The 23,889-nt window shown below is 32.1% G+C and overlaps 1 protein-coding gene across 1 annotated transcript; it reads right to left on the bottom strand.

Annotated features, from left to right (window-relative positions):
- Positions 1-1,299: 1,299 nt before the first annotated feature.
- On the bottom strand, positions 1,300-18,915 carry LOC134250313 (neprilysin-2-like). The gene is made up of 14 exons (XM_062732680.1): positions 18,473-18,915; positions 15,645-15,722; positions 14,846-14,957; positions 14,203-14,310; positions 12,701-12,852; positions 9,641-9,757; positions 7,873-8,007; positions 7,041-7,779; positions 6,450-6,569; positions 5,992-6,122; positions 5,768-5,833; positions 5,551-5,640; positions 4,009-4,094; positions 1,300-1,433 (listed from the first exon to the last, which is right to left on the bottom strand). The coding sequence occupies exons 1-14, from the start codon at positions 18,875-18,877 to the stop codon at positions 1,334-1,336; spliced, it is 2,439 nt and encodes an 812-aa protein (XP_062588664.1). The 5' UTR covers positions 18,878-18,915; the 3' UTR covers positions 1,300-1,333.
- Positions 18,916-23,889: the final 4,974 nt, after the last annotated feature.

Genomic DNA, 23,889 nt, shown 5'->3' with positions numbered 1-23,889 from the left:
TATTCAAAAGAGCTTTCCTCCTACGGGAAAACATTTTTGTTACATTTTTAATCACTGTTAAGGATGACGTTTACTCAGGTTTCAGAAAATAGAACGGAAATTTCATAAAGTATAATATGTTAAATCAAAAATTGTTCTAAATGGATAAAATAACCAAGTTTTGACTCAATATCAATTAAAAAATTAAATATTTTATTATTCGAAGAAAATAAACAGGAATAAAAAACCAATGTATGGTAATGCAGAGGAAATTCGGACTAAATTTTCAAATTTTACATTTTTGTCCAAATTTATTTTTTTCGTGCAATATTAATCACAATGTAAATTTTACATGTATTTTTAACATCATTTTGCAAATAATATAGGTGTTAAAGCTCATAAATTATTTCAAATAATTGAATTCTATGAGATAAAGAAATTCAAAAATATGAACAAAAACCATTCCAGGCAACATGTCTCAATAATTTGATCATTGACCCCACATAATATTAATTCCATGAGAATGAGGGCAACAAAAGTAGCATTAGGCTGTAAATAATTTAGAGTTCTTATCATTCAGATTTTTAAAATATTCAATTCAAAATGGGGGAAAAATAGAAATATGACAGAGGGAATAATTATTAAGTTTATGGCCCAAACTCTAATTTTCCCTTTATATGAAGCAAATCTGTTGTTGCTATATTTCATTATTTAAAGAGTTGTGTTGCTTTTAATATTGTGTTAGTAAAGAAAAAATGGTCATAGTGTGAAAAAATTAGGTATTTTCCAAGAAATACTGAGGGGCCACTAGCATGAAAAGTAGGTCATTGACCTAGTTATTTGAAATTGAAATTTAACACAAGAATGATAGTTGTACAATGTGCTATAGGTGGTTTTCCGTTCTTATCAGTGGAATTTTTAGTCATCCTGAGTAAAGGTATACCTTAACCAACTGTCTATTTTGCGAGTTTTAAAAAAATGTTTATGTACCTCTTTATTATAAATATCTTATACAAAATATATATTGCTTCTATTGGACCTTATTAGATCATGATTTCTCCTAGAATAAATGTTAGATTTACATTAAAGTGAGAATAACTTAAATAGCCGCTTTTCAGCTACTTTACAATTAAAAAAATCTTTTCTTTTGAAAAACAATATTTCATTGGCCTTCAAATATGATAAAAGAATAAAGAGATTAATTTATTTTTTTATTTTAGACTTCAATAAAAATAAAATCACTCTACTTTAAAATTTCTTAGCTTAAACACAGCAAACACGCTTGATGTTGGTCTTTTAGTAGAGACAGAACTACATACCATGGAAGAACACATTTTATTAGAATAATTTCATTCTAAAAGAGAACACACTTATCCACAGGATTCATTGTTGAGCCAACTGGACAGTTGAAGTCTTTTGAAAATTGATCAAAATTGGATAAAATCCCTTTAATCCTGAAAAATAGAGGACTTGTTAAAATTATTTAGTAAAACTATTTTACATTCATTTTTTAAAATTATAATATGAAATCTGCATTATATCTGCATACTAATAAAAAAAAACTGGGATATGGAAATATGTTTATAGAATTACATGCAAATTATTGCAATTCTTTTAGAATTAAAAAGGCTTGTCATTATGACACTAAAAGGTGGTGAAGGCATAAAATGTAAGTTATATACGAGGGTTGATCCAAAAGTAATGTCACTGTGTCCATATCTTTGGCATTCGGCGTCATATTGTCAAATAAAATATACCGAAATATGCACATTTGTAAATTTAATTAAAATTGAAATTTTGGTTTAATAATATTAAATAGAACTATTTTTATAGATGTTTAAAAGGTGAGACATAGGGGTGTCGCCACGTCATAACGTTTCGTCTAATTTTGATTTTTATTTTCTTAGGAATAAAAAGATAAACACATTGTAAAAAATTTTTAAAACGCGCCAAATTGCCCGTTTTTTCGATTGTAAAAACTTACGTCATTTTCCAGTCTTCAGTTAGAAATTAAATGATGTCATTGCCATTTTCGATGATTAACACTGTGTTTCATTCCGATGATTTGAACGAAAGAAATACCAGAAATGGAAAAAAAAACCCGCAACGAGCTGTTATGTATTTTTGTTACAAAATGGGGAAATCGCCATTAGAGACCGTTTCTTTGATAAATGAGACTTATAGTGAAAAGAAGGTTAATAGGAGACTTGTTTATCGGTGGTTCCAGCGTTTTCGGGAAATGGGTCATTAAATTATCAACATATAAGGAATACCAAAGGATGGACGATCGGACGGAAATGTTCAACTTGTTTCTGACGTTGTGAAAGAAGACAGGCGTGTGACGATAAGAGCGATAAGTGAAACTTTGAGTTTGTCCTATGGCACTGTGCGGAGGATTTTGACGGAGGACTTATCTATGAAAAGAGTAAGTGCACGTTGGGTGTCAAGACTTCTTAAAGAAAATGAAATGAGTGTACGTGTTCGTGAATCCGAAAGATTTTTACGACGATGGAGAAAAGAAGGAGAAGCTTTCCTCAGGCGCATCATTACGGTGGATGAAACCTGGGTGTATCTTTATGACCCTGAGTCTAAATTACAGTCAAGCCAGTGGAAAAGCACAGATTCACCACCTCCTAAGAAAGCTCGGGTTTCCAGAACCACCAAGAAGCACATGTTTGTTGTTTTCTTTGATATGGATGTTGTACTTATCCGTGCTGTTCCACAAGGACAAGCGATCAATGCCTCGTAATATTCAAAGGTAATTGACTAATTAATTAATGGTTATCATTAAAATTAAAAGCCATAACACATAATCAAAATTTATCTATCTAATTCACAAACGATTATCAAAAATAATTATATATATATAAAAATCAATATAGAAATAATCATTTTTAAAACAGATTTTCAAATTTAGAAAAACATTGTTTTCTTTTCTTAAAAAAAAAATTAACGCTTAATTTGTTTTCCAGGTTTCATCCAGAGATCTTATGACTGCACTGAGAAAGAAAAGGAGACATATCTGTGAAAAACCTTAGTAACTGCATCATCCATCATGATAATGCAACACCGCACACGGCGATGGAAACTGTAGTAACAATTGAGCTCCTTGGAATGGAGAAATTGCCTCACCCCCCTTATAGCCAAGATCTAGCTCCGTGTGATTTTGCGCTATTTCCGCACCTGAAAAATCAACTCCGAGGGACCCACTTCGAGGACCTTCAGCATTTGAGACAGGCATGTAACGAGGTGTTTTCTCTACTACCCAGAGAATGGTTTGCAGCCGTTTTCCAGAAATGGGTTAGGAGACATCAGCTTTGTGTGGAGCACCAAGGCCGTTACTTTGAAAAGGAATAATTTTACGTTCAGGTGTGTGACGTCGCGTATCTGTTATTTGACGTTATTGAGGTTGCGACGACTACCACAAATGAACTTTGTATATAATCCAATATTTTTAAAAGTATAAATCATGTTGAATTGAAATTTCCAGATCTGATTTGAAATAAAAATAGCTTCCATCATTGCTATTTTTGTTGCTTTACTCCGATTATTTTTAATTTTATCGCAGTTGTGACATTACTTTTGGATCAACCCTCGTACAATGCAAATAATTTTTATGCATTTAATATAAAATGCATATCGTATTTTTTTCCACGTAGAATTCAGGTACATATAATTTCTTAAAGCATGGTCGTTTCCATTACGTTAAGATAAATTTCGAGACGATAAATTTTGTTCACTAGACTGTAGTATTAAATTCAGAAAAAAATATAGTCAATTGAGTCTTATTTTACTGCATGAAAATAAATTTTAAATATATAAATAAATTTTAGATATGAAATAAAATAATAATAATAAAAACAGACATTCAAAACCATAGATCGTATTATCTTTTTCCATGTGACACACGAAATGAATGTATTAAATGAATTGAATAAAAAATAAACAACATTAAATACAAGTGATAAGAAAAAGAATGTGAATACTATTTTAACAGGAAATAAAGATTCCTAAGGCTATATAACAAACCGTAAACGTCTCGGTAGAGTTACTGTTCTTTTGTTGTTGATGTAAAACATCTCAACACCTCTTGCATTTATTCTTTCACACAGAGTCTGCGTAGCATAAAAAGGAAATAAAGTAAGTATTCATTTATGTCGAATATAAAAAGGAATATAATCATATGGGAAAATTTAAACGATCCCAGCACCTTCGAAACAATTTTATTTTCTATTTTCATAAGTTTTGAGGGATTCTTGTCAGGTTTTAGTTTATTTAAAATATAAAGTGGATTTCCTTTTCCGTTCTTTATATTGAGAGGATAAGAAATGAACATCTATTCTTTCCTTTCTTCTTATAGATTTTCAAAAAATATCTGACGGAATGAAAAGCTGAGAAGAAAAGTACGTTTTGATTTTCAAATTTAATATCACAATTATCAAAAGGTAATAGTCTTAAACATCAATGTTTAATTATAATTTTAAAGTAAGTAGGAACTTCATTTTTGAGTATATTTTTAACATTTATTTTAGATTCCAAACAACTCACAATCTTTTTGTTTTATGTGCATTTGCAGAGAAATATATGGAGAAAAACGAACATATTCCAAGCTCAAAAGTAAAATATACAATTTACAAATTTTGGGACAAAGCAAACATATGTGTGGACCTCTTAAACATCAGAGGTGGGATCAAGTGCCGTGGATGAGTGAGCATCTGCTTCTAGGCGATCACACCCGCCGTGTGCTCCTTGTCATGATCAAGATAAAATGGAAAAATCCCCAGACTATATGTGTAAATAATGGCAGAACAAATAGTATAAAATGTAAAGCCGCAACGGCTGTCGATAATCTGCCTCGTTTTATAATTGTTTATACGTGGAGCATGTTCTTGCACATCGATTCATTTGAGAGATATTATCCCCATATGTCCCGAAAGATATTTTTCTGCATACGTAAGACGGTTAATACGTTGAGGTCATCACTTTTATTTTAAAGTTTTAGTTGTAACATTACCATTGACGTCCTTTGCTAGTAAAATATGAAACAGATGTATCAGACTCTGTGGTATCTTTTATTTCAAGCCAACTGGAATATATCGTATCGATATAAGAATGGAACAATCAATTGATAATTGACAATACGTTGTCAATATATCTAAATGTCAAGTTGAAACCCACACCAAGTGGGTTTTTTTCTTTTCACTTATACGATTTTGGACAATTTATGCTTCATATGAATACAAAAATACGTCAACTTATAACCGGGAAAAATAGTTTATATCCCTCAGTTATTCAATTCGCAAGAGCATGCTCTGCATAAATTACATGTATTGACAAATAAGTTGATGAAACAAGAATATCAGCAGTTTTTTTAAAGTCATCATTTTGTAAGTTCTATGGTCGATAATGACCTTAATAGCAAACGACGGGTGTGACAGTTCGGCAAGGTATATCCACTCCTTCTTGGCACCTGATCCCACCTCTGATTTTTTGGAGGTCTCTGTTTGCTCCGCTCCTATTTTATAACGTTTAAATTTCATTAAAACATATATGTGCAGTCTTAAGTTTTACCTGTGTATAAGCCACAAAAAATAATTGATTCTCCGTGAGTTGTAAAGCAGGAAGCATATATTTGTCTTTCCAGCTGTTTGATTTGTAAGACTGAAACAGTTTAAAGAATATACTGAGTATTTTAAAAATTTCATTGAAACTTATGATAACCGTATTAAAATAAGATATATTTGCTTTTGATGTTTTAACCTTTATGCGATATTGCCAAGCTACTTACATTATATGTGACTCTTAAGGCTAATATGTCCCTAAAATTTTCTCCTTTCGTTAAAGCACCATTAGCCTGTAGAAAAGATAATCACTTTAACATAAAATGTTTCTATCATCTAATAATAATGAAATCAGATGGTTTTAATCTTAGTAAAACTGTAGAATCGTTGTAAGTAAAAACATATAGTGTACATCTTAAGTTCTCCCTAAATAACAGTCAGTTACGGATACCTGATGAACTTTTCCACTGAGGTCAGTTATGGTATATTTCGTAAAAGTCTCAACGAGACATTGAAAATGATGAGCAAACGTGAACACAACCTCCTGCTCTATAATGCCATTTAGATAATGGGAAAGAATAACTGCAAGAAAGAAATAAAAATATATTAACTATACTACAAATTTATCTGCTTTTGTAATAAGAGGACACTCAATTATTGAAATTTATTATTTTCATCATGGGAAATTTGTCGTGCAATATTAACTCACATTTCCGCTTTTAAATCGGTTCTAAGTCGACAAATTATAGAAATCTTATATGTAAGAGACAATATCTTCCTAAATTGTTTATGATGTAGCAAAATACAATAACACAAATGTTCAAATAGGCTTCATCAAATATTCTACGAAAAATTGAAATACATATACTGCACTTAGGATTAAACAATATAGAATTTGTCTCCACTTACCATCAATATCAAATACTCTGGCAAGTATTTGTGCGATGAATGCCCCCGTTGAGCCAAAAAGGAGTGCATTTGATGCAAAGTGGTAAAATATTGGCTCCTTGTTTGCCATTGATGATAACACTGAAAAGGACTAAATTACTGGTAGATATGATAAAGATTCGAGTCTTAATCGTCAAAAATTTAATTTAGAATTTTTCACCCGATTACATAAGAAATGCTTCTAATTAGAATGAATTTTGTAATAGGCGTTATTGCATGTTTTTATGATATGCTTTAACATTGATATGAGCATTAGCCAAACAGGGACAAAAGATAGACCTTAACCTACACACGTCTGATATATATAACTTTTTACGTATCAAACTCTTCTAGATAAAAGTTTGTGTTTCTCGCCCCCCAAAGTGTTTCAAACCGTTTGGAAACTTTTTTTTCCATATACATATGGTGAACATAGCGAAAGCTCTTGCAGTAAATGTTTTGTGATATTTTTGGATTTTTACATTTAAATATACCAAAAATCTGCACCGATTCTTCCTTTTGTTTTTGATACATACATGTGTATAAACTGAAATCTATTACATGTTTACCTACCTATATTTTGTCTCACATCATCATAATAGGAAATAGAACTTGAAAATAATGACGTTATTATAAATCCACCCATTTCATACGAATACTTCTGTCTAATGGCACTAAATACTATTGGATAAAAGTCTGTTTTATTTAATAATGAAAAATAAACGGCACTGTCATATATTTTATATTTCAAGTTTGTTGTAAATAAGATACCGGCTTGGTTGGCATGGGAGATAATTGCTTTCCTTTGTTTGAATGGAATCCAGTACATGTTGTCAATAATTTTGATAATGGACTTCTTCAACTCGGAAAATATGAAGGAAGAATTTCTGATGAAAAATATATCATCCGTCGATTTGAATATAGAACTTATAGGTAAAATATTTTCTATGCATTTGTAACATCTGATTTCCTTCGTAGAAAATCTCAAGGAATTTATGTCATTGTTTATGAATGGCTCAACTAGTACACGATTGGCGTATGTAATATCCGAATTTAGTATAATATGGAGTTTGATGAAATTCTTAATGATGTTGATTTGAGTGTCATAAAGTATGTCTGTTACGTCATAAGAAATATCTGAGAAGCAAATTGCATAGTTTTCTGTCACATTTCTATTGAGAAGAATGCTAAAAAACAATTTCCAGTCAATCTTGTAGCCTGAGGATGATCTTTCGAGTTCACCTATTGTGTACCGTTGTGTACAATTAAACATGATATTGAGTGAACTAACTGCTGATGGTGCAAACATTGCCTACAAGTAAAAAAGATATATTTTAACACCGGTATCCGAATTTGAATTTTTTTTACTGTAATCAGAGTTATAAAATTTTTAAAAAATAATCACCTGATTAAGTCTCATTTCAAAGTCTAAAACTTCATTCAGCGTCAGTTTGAGATATGCAACGGAAAAACTACTGGTACCATTACCGAAGACGTGTTTTAAAAGATTTCTGACGTAGTTTCTGTAGGCAATGACTTTCTAAAAAAAAGAACATATTAGATTAGCAGAACATGAAGGTGTAGGTTATTTGTATTTATTAGTTGTTACTACAGTAGTTGGCCATAAGTATGTTCCCAAAATGGCCGACGTTTTCCGTAAACCTAAGTGCATATCAAAAAGTAAAACCTAAATTTAATTATATGTAACAGCATAAAACTAACCTTTATGACTAGTACTTTGTGATGTGTCCCTTGGCTTTCAAAACTGCCCTAATTCGTTTGGGTAGACTTTGATATAAACTTCTTATATAGTGAAGCGGTAAAGAGGACCAGATTTCATGAACGATGCGTTTCAGGTCTGCTTTGTTTTTAATGTCATGTAAGCGTCTCTTAATCCGAATTTTCAGTACTCTCCAAACATTTTCTATTACATTAATGTCTGGGCTCTGTGCAGGCCATGGTAATACTGGAATATTGTTTTGCGTTTTCCAATCGTTACAAACCCTAGAAACATGGCAAGGTGCATTATCCTCCTGGGAAATCCAGGCATCATTTCCGAAGTTTTTAGCAACGACAGGCCACAGATTATTGTTCAGAGTTTCAATATAAACATTAGAGTTCATATTTCCTTCAATAGATGTAAGGGTGCCCACACCATTGTATGTTATACACCCCCAGAACATCGCTGATATCACTCCCTGCCTCTCCCTGTCCAAACGTATTCCCGTACACTCCCCTATCAAACGTTCATCAGATTTCCTCCAAACATAGATTTTCTTATCCTCACCGATTATAATTTTTGTCTCGTCACTAAAAATCACTCTACTCCAATTATTCTGCACATTCCAGTGTAACTTTTGTCTACAAAATCCCATACGTCGAGAGCGATTCACTTTTCTGATCGTAATCGTTTTGGAAACTACATGTCGTTTGTATTCACTTTCAAATAATAATCTTCTCACAGTCCTAGAGGATACTTTAACAACTGCTGAATTGTTAAATTTACTTGTGAGATCCTCTAATGTTTGCCGACGATTGCCCCGAACCATGCGAACGAGTCGTCGTTTCGCCCTGTCATCAAGTTTTCTTTGCCTGCCGCTTCGCGGTAAGTTTTCTGTGTTCCCCGCTACGAAAACGCTTTAAAAAATTACTAACTGTTCTCCTATTCAAGCCTGTTATTTCTGATATTTTGTAACTGGAATGATCGCTGTTATATAAATTAATGATGATGTTTTAACATCTTGTGTCAATTCCTTCCCTCGCTTACCCATATCTCCAAGCAGACGATATGTAAACAATAAACCGGAAATCAATTAAGGACGCTTATTTTAAAACCTCTACCACTACAAAAACTTTATTTCCGGATGTTTAGTTTCGAGAAAAAACGAATGTAGTATTGCTAAAAAGTTTTTACATCTCAGAATTCTCAATGCGGTTGAAGAACGTCGGCCATTTTGGGAACATACTTATGGCCAACTACTGTAGATCAGAGTTTTATTATTTTTAATATATCATTGAATTAAAAGATAATTGATAATCTTCTAAAACAAAACTTAATAATCTAGATAACGTTAAGTATACTAGTATACATTGATTTAAAATATGATACTATAAATGACTGCTTTTCATTGTATAATATAAAAATTCATTTTTATAAATTTTTTAAAACGTACCGCATCACTTGGCGTTAAATAGTAAAATTCCCGAACAGATAAATGTCGAAAGGATGAAACTGTGTAACCAGCCTTAGAGAGTTCAGAAATTCTTTGGTCTGAATAACGGTTTATGATCTGAAAACACAATTAAATCACTGCATAACATAAGAAAACCTTCTTTTTTTAAAAATCTGATTTGTATTGAAATAAAGACGTATTAGCACAATCATTCACTGATGCAGTTTGCAGTGATATTTATTCCTTGAAACGAACCATCATTTAATCGAAAATCCCCACAATTTATAGTCTATAACATTTTATATTATCAAACATACAGACATGTATTTTTTTTTTAAAAAATCAATGCTCTAAAGGACAGATGATACAAACAAACTTATGTCAAAAAATATGAAAATAACAACTTGGGTCATCTTTAAATGATTAAAGTGAATAAGTTACACCGCGTAGTTTTTAATTTTTTATTCAAAATTTCACAAAAATGGGATTTGAAGCGAAAAATATTTGTATAGAATAATAAAGATGGGTACTGTAGGACAGACTTATAAACATCAGAGAAGGTTTACAATTTCTTTATATTCTAGAAATTTGTTATTCGTATCATTTGCGATGGAATTAGACCAAAAAATGTATATCCAGAAATCCATTTTTTTTGTTTGTATCATAGGTCCTTAAATTCAAATTAAAATTTCGACATAATATATATGAGGATTTACACTGAATTAATTTTCAACCAATTGAACCTTAAGAATTATCACATACAAAATACAGTAGTATCATAATATCCATAAAATTCTGGTTAAATGATCGATTGCATCAGACAATCGTTTCTTATAAAGTACAAGTGACTCTTTCTGGTTAAAAAAGTACACAAAGGTACAAAACATACTACAAAACGTATTCTCTTTTTTCGTTGGAGATCTAACACATTAAATAGTGATAACAATTACATTCGATATCATATTAGGATATTTAACAAATTGAATAGATGGTAAACATAGAATACACTTTATTTATTTATCTTAATGGACATATGGCTATTTGCTTATCGCTTCATTATCCACTCCAATGATTGCTATCAAAGATACTAAGATTTACGTCCATATATAAATCAAAAAGCAAGATCCTCGCGACTAAGCACAGAAAATGCCAATGAGCTATTACCAGTAGCTTACCGTTATCGAAAACTTGTTATCTTAGGCCGTATAATTCTAATAAAGATGTCGATATTGGCCAAGGGCCCCTATCCACTCACCATTCTATTGGAAGTTTCACACGTCGAAGGAAAAACTTGCATTAGCTTTATTGCATTACAGAACACAAAAACAAGCAAAGACTTGACTAAGCTTACAGCTTTTTATAACCCTTTCCTGTTGTGTTGGCTCATTCAAAAGTCTCATTCCTTCTTGAGGAATACCATCATAGGTGTTTTCCATATAGGTTTCGAGTTTATTTCGGGTAAATTTGAATTACAGAGGGAAAAAATGTAGATCAATAAAGTTTCTATAAATAGGCAACAAAAAGGAGGCCTTTATACCAACGTAGTTATTTGTCTTCGAAAAGCCAGTATCAAATGTATAATTTAACCTACTTTAGAAAATATATATTAGACATGAATCAAGTGAAACCAGAAGTCTCTGTCGAGACTGTAGCTCTACTGGTTTATACTTAAAACAAAGGAAGAGAAAAGTAGCAGACTTGAGACTTTAAATCAGCAATAAATAGAAAAATGATCCTTGCCACTCATCAAAATAAAAACCAATTATGTATCTTAGTATAGTCTACTTGTGTGCCAAGTTATACTGAAATCAGACCAAAACTGCAGGAGGAGTAGCATTTTGAAAGAATTTCACAGAAATTTCTATTTTTAGTAACCATGGTAACATTGTTCATTGAAATCAAAAACCGATGCACAGAATTATGTATCTTAGTGTAGTCTACTTGTATGCCAAGTCATATCAAAATCAGACCAAAACTGTAGGAGGAGTAGCATTTTGAAAGAATTTCACAGAAATTTCTATTTTTAGTAACCAAGGCAACACCGTTCATCGAAATCAAAAACCGATGCACAGAATTATGTATCTTAGTGTAGTCTACTTTTGTGCCAAGTTATAATGAAATTGGACCAAAACTGTAGGAGGAGTAGCATTTTGAAAGAATTTCACAGAAATTTCTATTTTTAGTAACCACGGCAACACCGTTTATCAAAATCAAAAACCGATGCACAGAATTATGTATCTTAGTGTAGTCTACTTGTGTGCCAAGTTATACTGAAATCGGACCAAAACTGTAGGAGGAGTAGCATTTTGAAAGAATTTCAAAGAAATTTCTAATTTTAGTAACCACGGCAACACCGTTCATCGAAATCAAAAACCGATGCAAAGAATTATGTATTTTAGTGTAGTCTACTTGTGTGCCAAGTAATATTGAAATTGGACCAAAACTGTAGGAGGAGTAGCATTTTGAAAGAATTTCACAGAAATTTCTATTTTTAGTAACCACGGCAACACCGTTAATCGAAATCAAAAACCGATGCACAGAATTATGTATCTTAGTGTAGTCTACTTTTGTGCCAAGTTATATTGAAATCAGACCAAAACTGTAGGAGGAGTGGCATTTTGAAAGAATTTCACAGAAATTTCTATTTTTAGTAACCACGGCAACACTGTTCATCGAAATCAAAAACCGATGCACAAAATTATGTATCTAAGTGTAGTCTACTTGTGTGCCAAGTTATATTGAAATCGGACCAAAACTTTAGGAGGAGTAGCATTTTGAAAAATTGTTTACAGACAGACAGACAGACAGACAGACGGACGGACGACGGACGCATTACTATCGCATAAGCTCTTCTGGTCTCTGACCAGTAGAGCTAAAAAATGATGACCTAAGATGTCGAATACAAAATGGACAAACAATCCTAAATCAATTTCTTTCCTCTATCTTATCAGACACAAAACATGTTAAGAATTTGTCATGAAAATTCTATAGTTTCAGAAACATTTTCCCATAAAAAGTTTAACAACTTGCTCCAAAGCAGATACCTTAAGAATGACTTACAGCTAACTTGTCATTTTCCAACCGTATGACTTTGAACAATGGCGATACCCCGTAGAACTTGACAGCATGAGCTAGGAGTCTGGTAAGAGAATGTCTATGTCCTGAATTAGCATTTTCTGGATCTCTTTCGAAGCTGTCGACCAATTCTTCGACTGTAAAAGAAGAAACTTGAATTTTTTATTTTAGAGGTAAGAAAAACAAAATATGAAAAAAATCGGTTTCGAGGAAACTTGTCAGGAGCAATTGACCAAATCAGATTTCGCCTGCTTATAATTTGGTTTTTTAGTCACTTTATCATAACTATTTCTAAATCAACTAAATCTCTCTAGTTATAGGGATAAAAACAATGCTCAATGTTTAAAAGAGAAAATGCAATTAGATGTTTCGTATATAGAAGTGGGTGTAACCGACCATTATAGCAACAATATCATTTGAAGTCTGTTTATTTAAGGTAATTCCACCCTCCTGTGATGTCATAGGTTTTTGCAAAAACTGTTATTAAATTAAGTTCATACTAAATAGGACAATATATTTTGGAAGAATGATTTTCCATAGGTGTAATGATAAATATATTATTCAATCTTTAAAAAATGTTGACAAGGGCAATAACTCCCGCTCGGGTACATGTAGCTTCCTTTAGGCATTTTCTTTATTGTACTTTTCATGTAAAATAGTTTCCCTGATATTCACAATTCAAAAGTATCTTATAGGTAGCAAGTATTTAGGAACTTTTTGCATTAAAATTATGCATTTCACTCAGTTTTTACATAATATTTATGATACTGTTTACAAAAAAGTACGATTTCTTATGTTGGCATATGCTTCTGTTTATTCATGTCTCCCATCTTAAATAATATGGCGACCTATACATTTTTGAAAATAATTGGTAAATTTAAACTTTATTAAATTAAAATAACAATTTTTGTACTTTTAGCCATTAAAATTGTAAGGGTGGAAAGACCTTAAAATCCTGTACATATGACATGATGCTAAGAACAAAAACAGCAATTTAAAGGTTAAAACAGAGGTCAATAGCAATGAATCGACAATGGGAAAGCTTAGATATCAAAACCGAGTATTATTTCACAGAAAAAAAAGATTAATGGAATGAAGTTTTTTGTATAAAATTATTCCAGTCAACTTTAACTTCAACAACACCCAGGGAATCGTGAAATGGAAAAAAAGGCTTGTTTTGGAAACTTGCCTCAAATTTGAATTGCTATATGTACTATTTCTCAAAGACTCTCAAAATGCAAGAAATGTTACGAATTCGAATCGCTTGAAATTAAATGAAATTGTAAAATTGCTTCGATGTTTGTATTCTTACTTTTTTCCGTTATCACTCAACAGAACATTTACTGAGATATCTTGAAAAAAAGATAGATAAATCATTTTACTATTAGAAACATCAATTTGGAATCTAATTTAACATTTAAAAAACTGTTTATAACAAATGTCCTTAATGTAAGTATGTTGATATATAACATATACCAAAAACTTACAGTGCTGTTGTAGATTTCTTTCTGGCGCCAGGACACAGGATTGAAATGCTCTTTTTGCTACTTTCATACCGGGTGTATCGTGAGTTTGAATTGATGCAGATAATTTATCTAAACAAAAAAATCAAAATTAGATTCATCCAATGAGAATATATGTAGTCTCTTCGTAATTTATTTTAGATCGTATTTATATAAGATGAATTCATATCTCACTTTATATTTTAAATGAAACAAAAATAAATTCTTTCATGTGAACGATTTTGAATAAATTCAGCTTTATAGATATAAATAAGTTTGAATAATAAGGGTGCACAATTAATGCCCATCAAAAATCCATTAAAATGTTGGGAGAATTGATCTCCAGCATCCATTTATATCAACTTTGATGTACTTATATATATTATATATTTCAGATATGTTTATTTTATAAAACATATTTTATAAAAAATATCTTTATTTTATTTAAAAAATAACATTTTCTGTTAAAATATTCCATTCCCTCTGTTTGTTAATTTTTTTTCCCCAATATTCTCTAATGTCGATTTAGAAAAAGGTATCAAATCGATTTAATATTTAATAAGTATAATATTATATAAAATTCATGTTAATATACAATCTTTGCATCCAAATAAAATCATACATGTACCTATAACTGAAGACGTAAAGGTTTGTTTCAGAGCATCGGGCACTTCTCGAACTCTTGGGTTTGTCCACGTTAATGGAGCTGAGTATCTCCCACAAGCATATTCGTAAAAATCCTAGATAATAAAAAAGAAATGATATTCCATTAAATATATTTCTTCTTTATTAAATTTAGAAGCGAAATGTGTATCTAATTTGATAATGTTTGTAATAAAAGAAATGGTACATGCATATATGAGATAAATTAGTTTCAACTAAAAAAAAATGTCCAAAAAAGAGAAATGACTAAATTCGTAGGAATGAAAAAAGATCTAACAAACAATATGTCACCATATATTGCACTTTATAAAGCATTATTGACCATCACCTGATGGTATAGGAGGAAATGAAATTAAAACGAAGAGGGCTTTTCATCAAATCTAGCAATTAATAGATCTCCATATCATAGCAATGCTGCATAATATTAAATTTGGGGAATTGCTCCAGTGTACCATAGGACGGGTAATCATGTTATCGATACGTTTGCTGGCCATCGTACAATAGAGGTGTGAAAGATTGGTCGAGGTTTTTCTGTTGTAACCTTGATCAATAAGAGTTCGTCATGTCATACCAATTGTGTATTTAGACATTGTGTATAGTCAGGCACTGGAAATCAGACCTTGCCAAATTTAGTGAGAAAAGTAATTTATTTTTTTTTGAAAAAATCGTACTGACCGCTAAGCACTGAGCACACGATGGATCAAAGAAAAGCTGTGGAAAAAAAGTTGCTGATCAACAAAAAAACGCGCGAAAATATCTATTACCTCACACGGATCAGCACTTGTATTCATCCGCGAGCGAAGTTCTGCAGACAAGAGAACACATTCTGGTGTGTAGCAGATCTATAAAAATAAAAAGAAACGTATAATTAATCAATTATTCAAAAGCTTTGTTAAATACTACGTGCTCGGTATGACCCGGCCCAAATTCTATACTGGCGTTTAATAAGTTGGCTGGTATTTGTTATTATTTAAAAGCCAACATATGAAGCACTTAAACGAATGTATTTAGGATGCTGAAAAGCACAAAGATGTAATCAATTTTGCATCAATGATAAGACAAAACCCAGTTTGTAAATGAAAGGTGTTATTAAGTTCATCATTCATTGCCAAACGTTCGTCCTTGATGCCAAGTTATTAAATTTTCATCTCGCAGAAGCAATGCAAAGAATATTAGGTTTAAGCAAAAGATGCCAATGATGGAGAACATTGGCAGGCTTAATTTTGTGCAATTACTGTTGTTCCAGATGTCTGTAAAATGTCGTTTGTTAAAACCCACACAAGAAGATGGTTGTTGTGTAATTAATCTCTCCATACTTTTCTTCATTATCAAGAATAACTACGAGTTTAAGGATTATAAATCATTATAATGTTTGAAGATTTATATCCAAAACGATGCAATCATAAGAAAGCAAGCTTGTTAAGACATTGAGTACTGAACATGACATAGACGTATTTTCTATGAGCTCAGATTATCTTAATATCTCAAAGGAAGAAATAAACAACTGATTAACAGTTTTGACATTTGATATGACTATCAGTTGTCTCCATGAGGATAATACATGAATAACACTTACTGAAACAACCCTATGGGCGTGCTTGTTTGTATAGAACAATAGTCAGAAGTAGTAAATAAATTAATCTTTACTTAGCTCTCTCCGCTTTGATGAGCTATCCCAGTTTGTGGATAAACTTCATTTAAGTAAAGTAAAACTATACACTGAAGTTCAAGTCGATTTCACCAAAACAATTATGACAATAAGCAACGATTTAAGATGGCTTATAATAGTTCATATAAAATCGTATTTATGCATAGTTCTCAAAAAAAAATTTAAATACTATCTTTGTATCATGTATTAGGAAGAAAAACACAAATTATCAGAAAAAGTAAATACTAGTAATTTATCATCATGCATCATTTTATAATTTTCTTTATATTGTGATAAAAATAACTTCTAGTAAAATTAAGAAAAATGGTCCATAACTTACATGTGAATGGAATTGGTTAAATGTAGTGATATATCGATTCCAAAATATTTCAAAGCGGTAATATTTTTATAAAATGTGGGTTTTGGGTTTTGTTATTTTTCTCTCAGTTTCCATTCATTAAAAATAATCTTCATATCCACGTGTTTTAAACTTAAAAATAATAAAAGCCTTTACTAAAACTTCATGATTGCGCCACAACCTAAAACCCCCACAAATAAACCGCCTAAGAAAGTAAATCACAAAGCTTTAAAAGATCTACAGTAAACTGTAACACAAAAATAAAAGCTTAAATACACATTTAGATGATGGCTCATACTTCACGTTAAAAATATTGAATAATCACGTCAGATATTGTAAAGAAAAGCCTATTAATTGTATCATTCCACTGGACCTTAGAAATACCCATTAGGTTAATTACTGTTTTCACAATTACAAGATATATATTCATTTTTCTCTCTCTAGATCAATAGAAATCTAGCATTTCGTTTTTTCCCTCTGAAGGCAACGAGCTTTTTCCATTCAGTAAATACAAACATTTCCATCAAGATAACGAAATGTAAAAGTGGGAATAATTGAACGAAGCTTAATATATCTTCCTTTTGGTCCTAATAAATCCATAAGATAAATTAACAAAGTTCATAAAGATAAAATATTCCTCATTAATCAAATCTTATCCTTTCTTCAAGTTTCATATTTCTAACTTGGAGTTGCTAACATGTAAAGAATGTCGCCTGATTGGCACAGAGGTTTAGTTGCTGACTACGGATTTTATCCTTAAGCCACAGTTCGAATCCCAATGCACAACGTGAAGACCGGTCCTTTGGATGAGACCGTATAATCCGAGTTCCCGTATCGCAGTTGGGTGTTGGTACGAAAAAAACCCCTGACTGCTCAATGAGAGCTAAGCAAAGGACTTAATTTGCAGCCCTTCATCAGCAAGTGATGGCGTCTTAGATAAGTGAAAATTCTCCAGAAGGACGTAAAGCAACAAAGAAACATATAAAGACTGTCTTGTCTTTAATTGTTGCTGTTTTCATTTACCTAGGGTCATACCATTTTAAATCTATTTGTGACCAATGGGCCACGAAGTTCATATACGAGGATGGAATCATTGTTTTCAAATCATGTTCTACTTTGCCCAATTGTTCTTAATTCTGATGTTTGGTTGAGCTAATTAAATGTGAAAGTAATTTGATTATACTTTTGCGACAATTATCTTGTTCTCTCATTACGTGTGCTTTCACAATTTCCTTTCACTTATTAAATTCAAAATGTAAATCAAATTACATTGGACGTAAACTGCATTTACTTCCCTAAAAAGATTCAATTTCCATTTGTGGTTTCCCAGAGCCACCAGTCTCATTAATATAAGCCATTTAATGCATGCAAATTCGCTCCACGATTAATGCAAACTACACATGTATTACTTCATTTTCTCTTGAACGAAGACAATGTAAAATTGATGAATATATGGTTCTCAGAGGAATACACATTATGGCTTCGCTTTACCACAGTAAGAACAGATATTTAAGCAAATCTCAATCTAGCATATCTTAATTTTATGATCTGATTTTCTACATACTTATGTTTTAAGAATAATATACCTGTTTTGATTCGGAATCGGAATCCTTTGGAGACATCGTACTCACATAGAATGTTCCCTTGGGGTTCCGGGTGTAATTTGTATCAAACGAAGGGTTATTCGGGCCTCTCTTTGTTAGGTACACAACAACAAACACGAGAGCACCAATGGCCATGATAAATGCAATATTCCAGAGGCAACAACATTTTTCTCTTGCTGACCAAAATGAACTCCACTTGGAAGAATCTGATGAGAATGACCTCAAAGGTCGATGTGATGGTGATTGCTTTCCGTTAAGAGAGTCAGTTTCGTTGTCTTTGAAATTGACGTGTCCATCTTCTAAATCCGTGCTGCTTTCGTCCGAGGTAACGGTATATACAACGTATTTCCCAGAATCTGGACTCTCAACCGACATTGTCAGAGTCATGAATGAATCTTTTACTACAATGAAAGAATACTTTCAAAGACAATGATATTTATCAGATTGCGAATTTTAAAACTTTTTCAAAATATCAAAGGTGAATAAGGAAACCCATCTCATTAATTTAAATTTTTGCATGGAAAATAATAAAAATACAGTTCATTTGTTTTGTTATTATATAAAAAATTTTTAAATTTGAACGAAAAAATAATCGTCAAAAATAACTTCTTTTCAACTTTATAAAATACTTAGAAAAAGTTTATGTATACCTTATAGTAAGGGCATGCAGTGCTGTCGGATAAACGAAATAGAGCAGTCTGCCTGTCTATTAATGAATCATTGGGAGGAATGGGCGATCGCCACTCCGAGTTGATTCCGTCTCAAATGGAAATCAATTTCCTAATTGTACGGAAAGCATACACCACTCTGTAATCTTCCAGGTAAAGCATTTCAATCCAAGAGTACCGGAATTTACTCACGCGAACTCGGTGTAAAATATGCATACATTTGTGGACTCTTTACATAGTTTCTAGTCGCCGGTCAAATAAGCAGGAATCCACGACCATCGAGGAAATTACATTATGCAAGTTCAGGTTTGGTCATGGAAACAAATACTCAAGCAGTCAAATTATCCAGAAACGCCGACCTTTTTTCCTTCAAAAAAATAAGTCAATTTCTCACGCTTAATATTCGATTAGGATAGACTATTTCTTTTCTAATACGTTAAGCTATCAAATTGTTCTTGTAAATGGGAAAAACGCACCTGCTCCTTTTGGGAGGGTGGCGGAGAAGAGTCGTAAAGTCCCGAAATATATGACTTTGTTCATAGAAAGTTGTCGGTCTATCAAAAATATCTCATCAAACATCAATTGAAAGCAGTCCAACTTATCTTTTATGTCAATGGAGTTCTTTTTTGGATTGTATTTCCTATTTCAGAAACGATATCGACATAGGGGCTTTCCAGTAGTTTGGTTTGTTTATGTCTTGCTGTTAATTGACAAGCTATATTAAGTGTCTAGCGCAATGATCAATATATGTCAATTTTGATAAGAATGTGATTTCTTGAAAAAATACCAAATTATTAATTTCATGTCTGGAAAGCATTATATCCCAAGATATATAACTTACTTTTTATTAGATATACTTTAGCATTTTTAAACTTTTAATCATAATCAGTAGTACACACAAACAAAAGCTTATATCTTAATGTATACGTAGAAGAGAAATATTCAGAAAACACTATTTTCGTTATTCCAAAAAAAAAAAAAAAGCCTAGCTATCGAATGCATAATGACAAAATTCTTTGTTATCAACTTAACAACCTGCGGCTAAAATGCATTTTGGTGTAAAGAAAAAAAAATGTAAGATACTTTCCATCCAAATACTATGCTTTCTTTTATCAATGAATAAAATCGCCTACAACCTTTGAAATGCAAGCAACATTTTGATTCAGGTTACCTTTTTTATTAATGTATTTTTTTCCTGATGGACCAAAAATAATGATTTATTTAAAGGATTTCTATTACCATCGACTTGCCTTAATTCCAAGTGGTCTACATATTTAATGGTTTATGACGCCTCTCACAGAACAGAAAACACATCGTAAATATCGACAGACTTTTCCCTAAATATGGATTTATTTTAAAATATATTTTAAGAATCAGGCCACACTTTTTGTGAACAACAGAAACCCTCACTCTCGGAAGATATCTTTAAATAAAAAAAAAATCGGTTGTTATTTCATAACTTGAAATTCAAGGCATTTGTGCAAAAATTGTGTTGAGTGTAGACCATGTAAGTGTAACTTCATTATCTTTTATGAAAAAAAGTTTTTTTTTTATAGAATAGGTTTTTAAGTTTATTTAATTAAAATCATTATTTTAAAAAAAAATTACAGTAAAGAAAAGAAATACTACTAGGTGAAGAAAACAAACATTGATTAATCTCACTTACACTTGAAAAACTATACTAATCCGACAATGAGGCAAACAACAAGGACATGTTGAATTTCAAGAGCAGATCAGGTGCGAAGGAGAACCCAAAATTCCGTGACGTTCAGACATACTGGCCGTGAGTCTTTCTTATGTACTCATCAGGTATAAGAATACGGATTTATCCTGACTTAAATGACCACAAAACAAAAGCTTAAAAATTGGCATTAAATGTCAATCAAAAATCGATGTTACGCATATTTTTGCTAAGAAAGTCATATTAACAACCATTGGACTTACCAAATTTTATGCAAACTTTAAATGAAGTCGATTTATTTATCATTTATTTGTCAGAATCCTTCTTCGCTTTAAAAATTGATCTTACTTAGAGCATGCTCTTGAGTATTGAATAAGTTCGGAGATAAAAGCACCTAATTCATATGATTGTGAAATGGAAGCACATACAAGAAAAGTTGACAATAAAAAAACTAAAGACATTTCATTTATTGAACAGATGTTAGTTGGTCCTGAAGTTAATATCTATGAAAGACATGTAGACTCTGTGTTATTAATGACTTCGTTTGGATATATGGAAAAGACATATAAAATTATTGCTTGTAACTCTTTCTATGGATTGATTTTTAGAGTCTCAATGATGCCCAAAGTAAGAGTTGTCTTTTAAAGAAGACGTTTTTGAATAAATTCTTCATGTGAATGTTAAAAGAGAAGGCATATACATGTAAATAAACAAAATTAGTTCCCATAGGAATTCCAAGTAAGTCATGGAAGACCTGGTCTCTAATATTTTGAACGAAGAGCTTCAGGGGTCTTTTAATATCAATCACAGAATATCTTGTCTCAAATAAGTTGAAAGTTGAATTTGCTCTCCTGATTATTTTGCCAATAACACTTATACAACTAGTGCTAATTGTAACGGGAACCGTTACAGATGTTCCCCAAACGCTCCACAACTTCATTTTGGTGCCTCATTCCCTCTAAGCTTCATTAAATAAACTAAACCCTATGCATCTTAAACTTAAACAACGTTTTTCCTAAAGTATACCAAGTATATAGCAAATCTTTGTATTGCACGTGTGTCACTTGCATGCATATGCGAAATGACCATATCATTGTATCTACAGTATTAATTTATTTTAATATACTTAATATCAAGGCATGTAATCAAAAAGTATTCGAAAATATGCTAAATCAAGTGCGTTTGTAATTATACGTATTTCACGTGCACGCACGTGCATGCATGTGCATGATGACTATACCCTTTTGTAGGGGTCCATTAAGACTATCTATGTTCTAAATCCCATACTGTTTGGCTGAAAACCAAGGGAATTATAGGCATTTAAAGTTTTAGCCAATCAGATTGCATGCGCGTGATTTCATTAAGACTATTTTCATCATATCGTAGGATATCTTAATGCATTACCATGTTTGAAATTTCAAAGTATTTCGTCAAAAAACGAATAAGATATTGAGATTTTTGTTTCAGCCAATCAGAGCGAAGCACACGTGCATGCGCGTGAGTTCATGATAATTTGACCATGTCCTCTTGTCTATAATACTAATATATTCTTATATTCTGAGTTTCAACACATTTCATCAGAAAATAGAAAAGTTACGGCTATATCAATTATATTGGTCATTTTACATGTTGCACGTGCGCGCTCTTGCAAGCACGTGCGCGCAAAATGACCTTGATTCCGCAAATCTACATAACATGTCTACTTACCCTAAAAAGATTTTACTTACATCAGATGAACAGTTTACAAGATCATTCGCGGACAAATAAGTACCCAGGAAGAAGAAAAATAATAATAAGAAACAGAGTAAAAACAATATGTTCCCCAACTTCGTTTGGGGAACATAATAAGAATGTTAGTAAACGTGTGGTCAGAAATCGTCTTTTTTGCACGTCCTCCAAATTAAATTGCTTTATAAGGGTCGATGCGCAAACCTGATGCTGGAGAGATGTCCTATAGCTTAAGGCGTTATCATCTATTTAAGTTTTTAATTCACAGGCCCGCAGAAAGCAATATCGGTTGGGGGCACTATCAACTACTCCCCGCACCCTCTGGTTCCTAAGTCTATGATTCCAGCTGTGATGCCTCTGAAATCTTCCTCCTTATTAAAATGCAATTACCATTAAAACCCTTATCTTAACTGATAAACACTACTCCAATGCTAAACAAGAGGCCCAGGGGCCACAGCGCTCACCTGAGCACATCGGCTAGGAAAAAGCACATATCAGATCAGAACTGAAAGTTTACTGAGGTTAGGGTGGGGGTGGGGGTGGGGGGTTGAATTTTAACACCCCAGGGAATCATGATTTGAACGTACTAGAATCTACACTATCTGAGGATGATTCCTTATAAATATTACTAATCATGGTTTTGAAGTACTTGAAAAGAAGATTTTCCTATATATTCCTATGTAAAACTTTATTCGGCCATTTTGGCCCAACCCTAGCCCCGGGGTTCATGATTTGAACAAACTTGAATCTACACTACCTGAGGATAATTTCGCATGAGTTTCATCTTTCCTGTCTCAATGGTTCTTGAGAAGAAGATTTTTAAAGATTTTTCCTATATAATCCTATGTAAAATTTTGATCGGCCATTTTGGCCCCATTCTACCCCCGGGGAGTCATGATTTGAACAAACTTAAAAAATTGAATCTACACTACCTGACGATGATTCCACATGAGATTTATCTTTCCTGGCCCAGTTGTTCTTGAGAAGAAGATTTTTAAAGATTTTTCCTATATACTCCTACGTAAAACTTTGATCGGCCATTTTGGCCCCACCCTACCCCCGGGGGTCATGATTTGAACTTACTTAAATTTACACTATCTGACGATGATTCCACATGAGTTTCATCTTTCCTGGCCCAGTGGTTCTTGATAGGAAGATTTTTAAAGATTTTTCCTATATATTCCTATGTAAAAATTTGATCGGCTATTTTGACCCCACCCTACCCCCAGGGATCATGATTTCTACAATCTTGAATCTATACTACCTGAGGATGATTCCACATGAGTTTCATCTTTCTGGCCCCGTGGTTCTTGAGAAGAAGA

This window comes from Saccostrea cucullata, unplaced genomic scaffold (genome assembly GCF_032062105.1).
Source record: "Saccostrea cucullata isolate Sc308-1 unplaced genomic scaffold, CSIRO_AGI_Scuc_v1 ctg473, whole genome shotgun sequence".
NCBI classification, from domain to species: Eukaryota; Metazoa; Mollusca; class Bivalvia; order Ostreida; family Ostreidae; genus Saccostrea; species Saccostrea cuccullata.
This window is presented reverse-complemented; position numbering and strand designations above follow the sequence as displayed.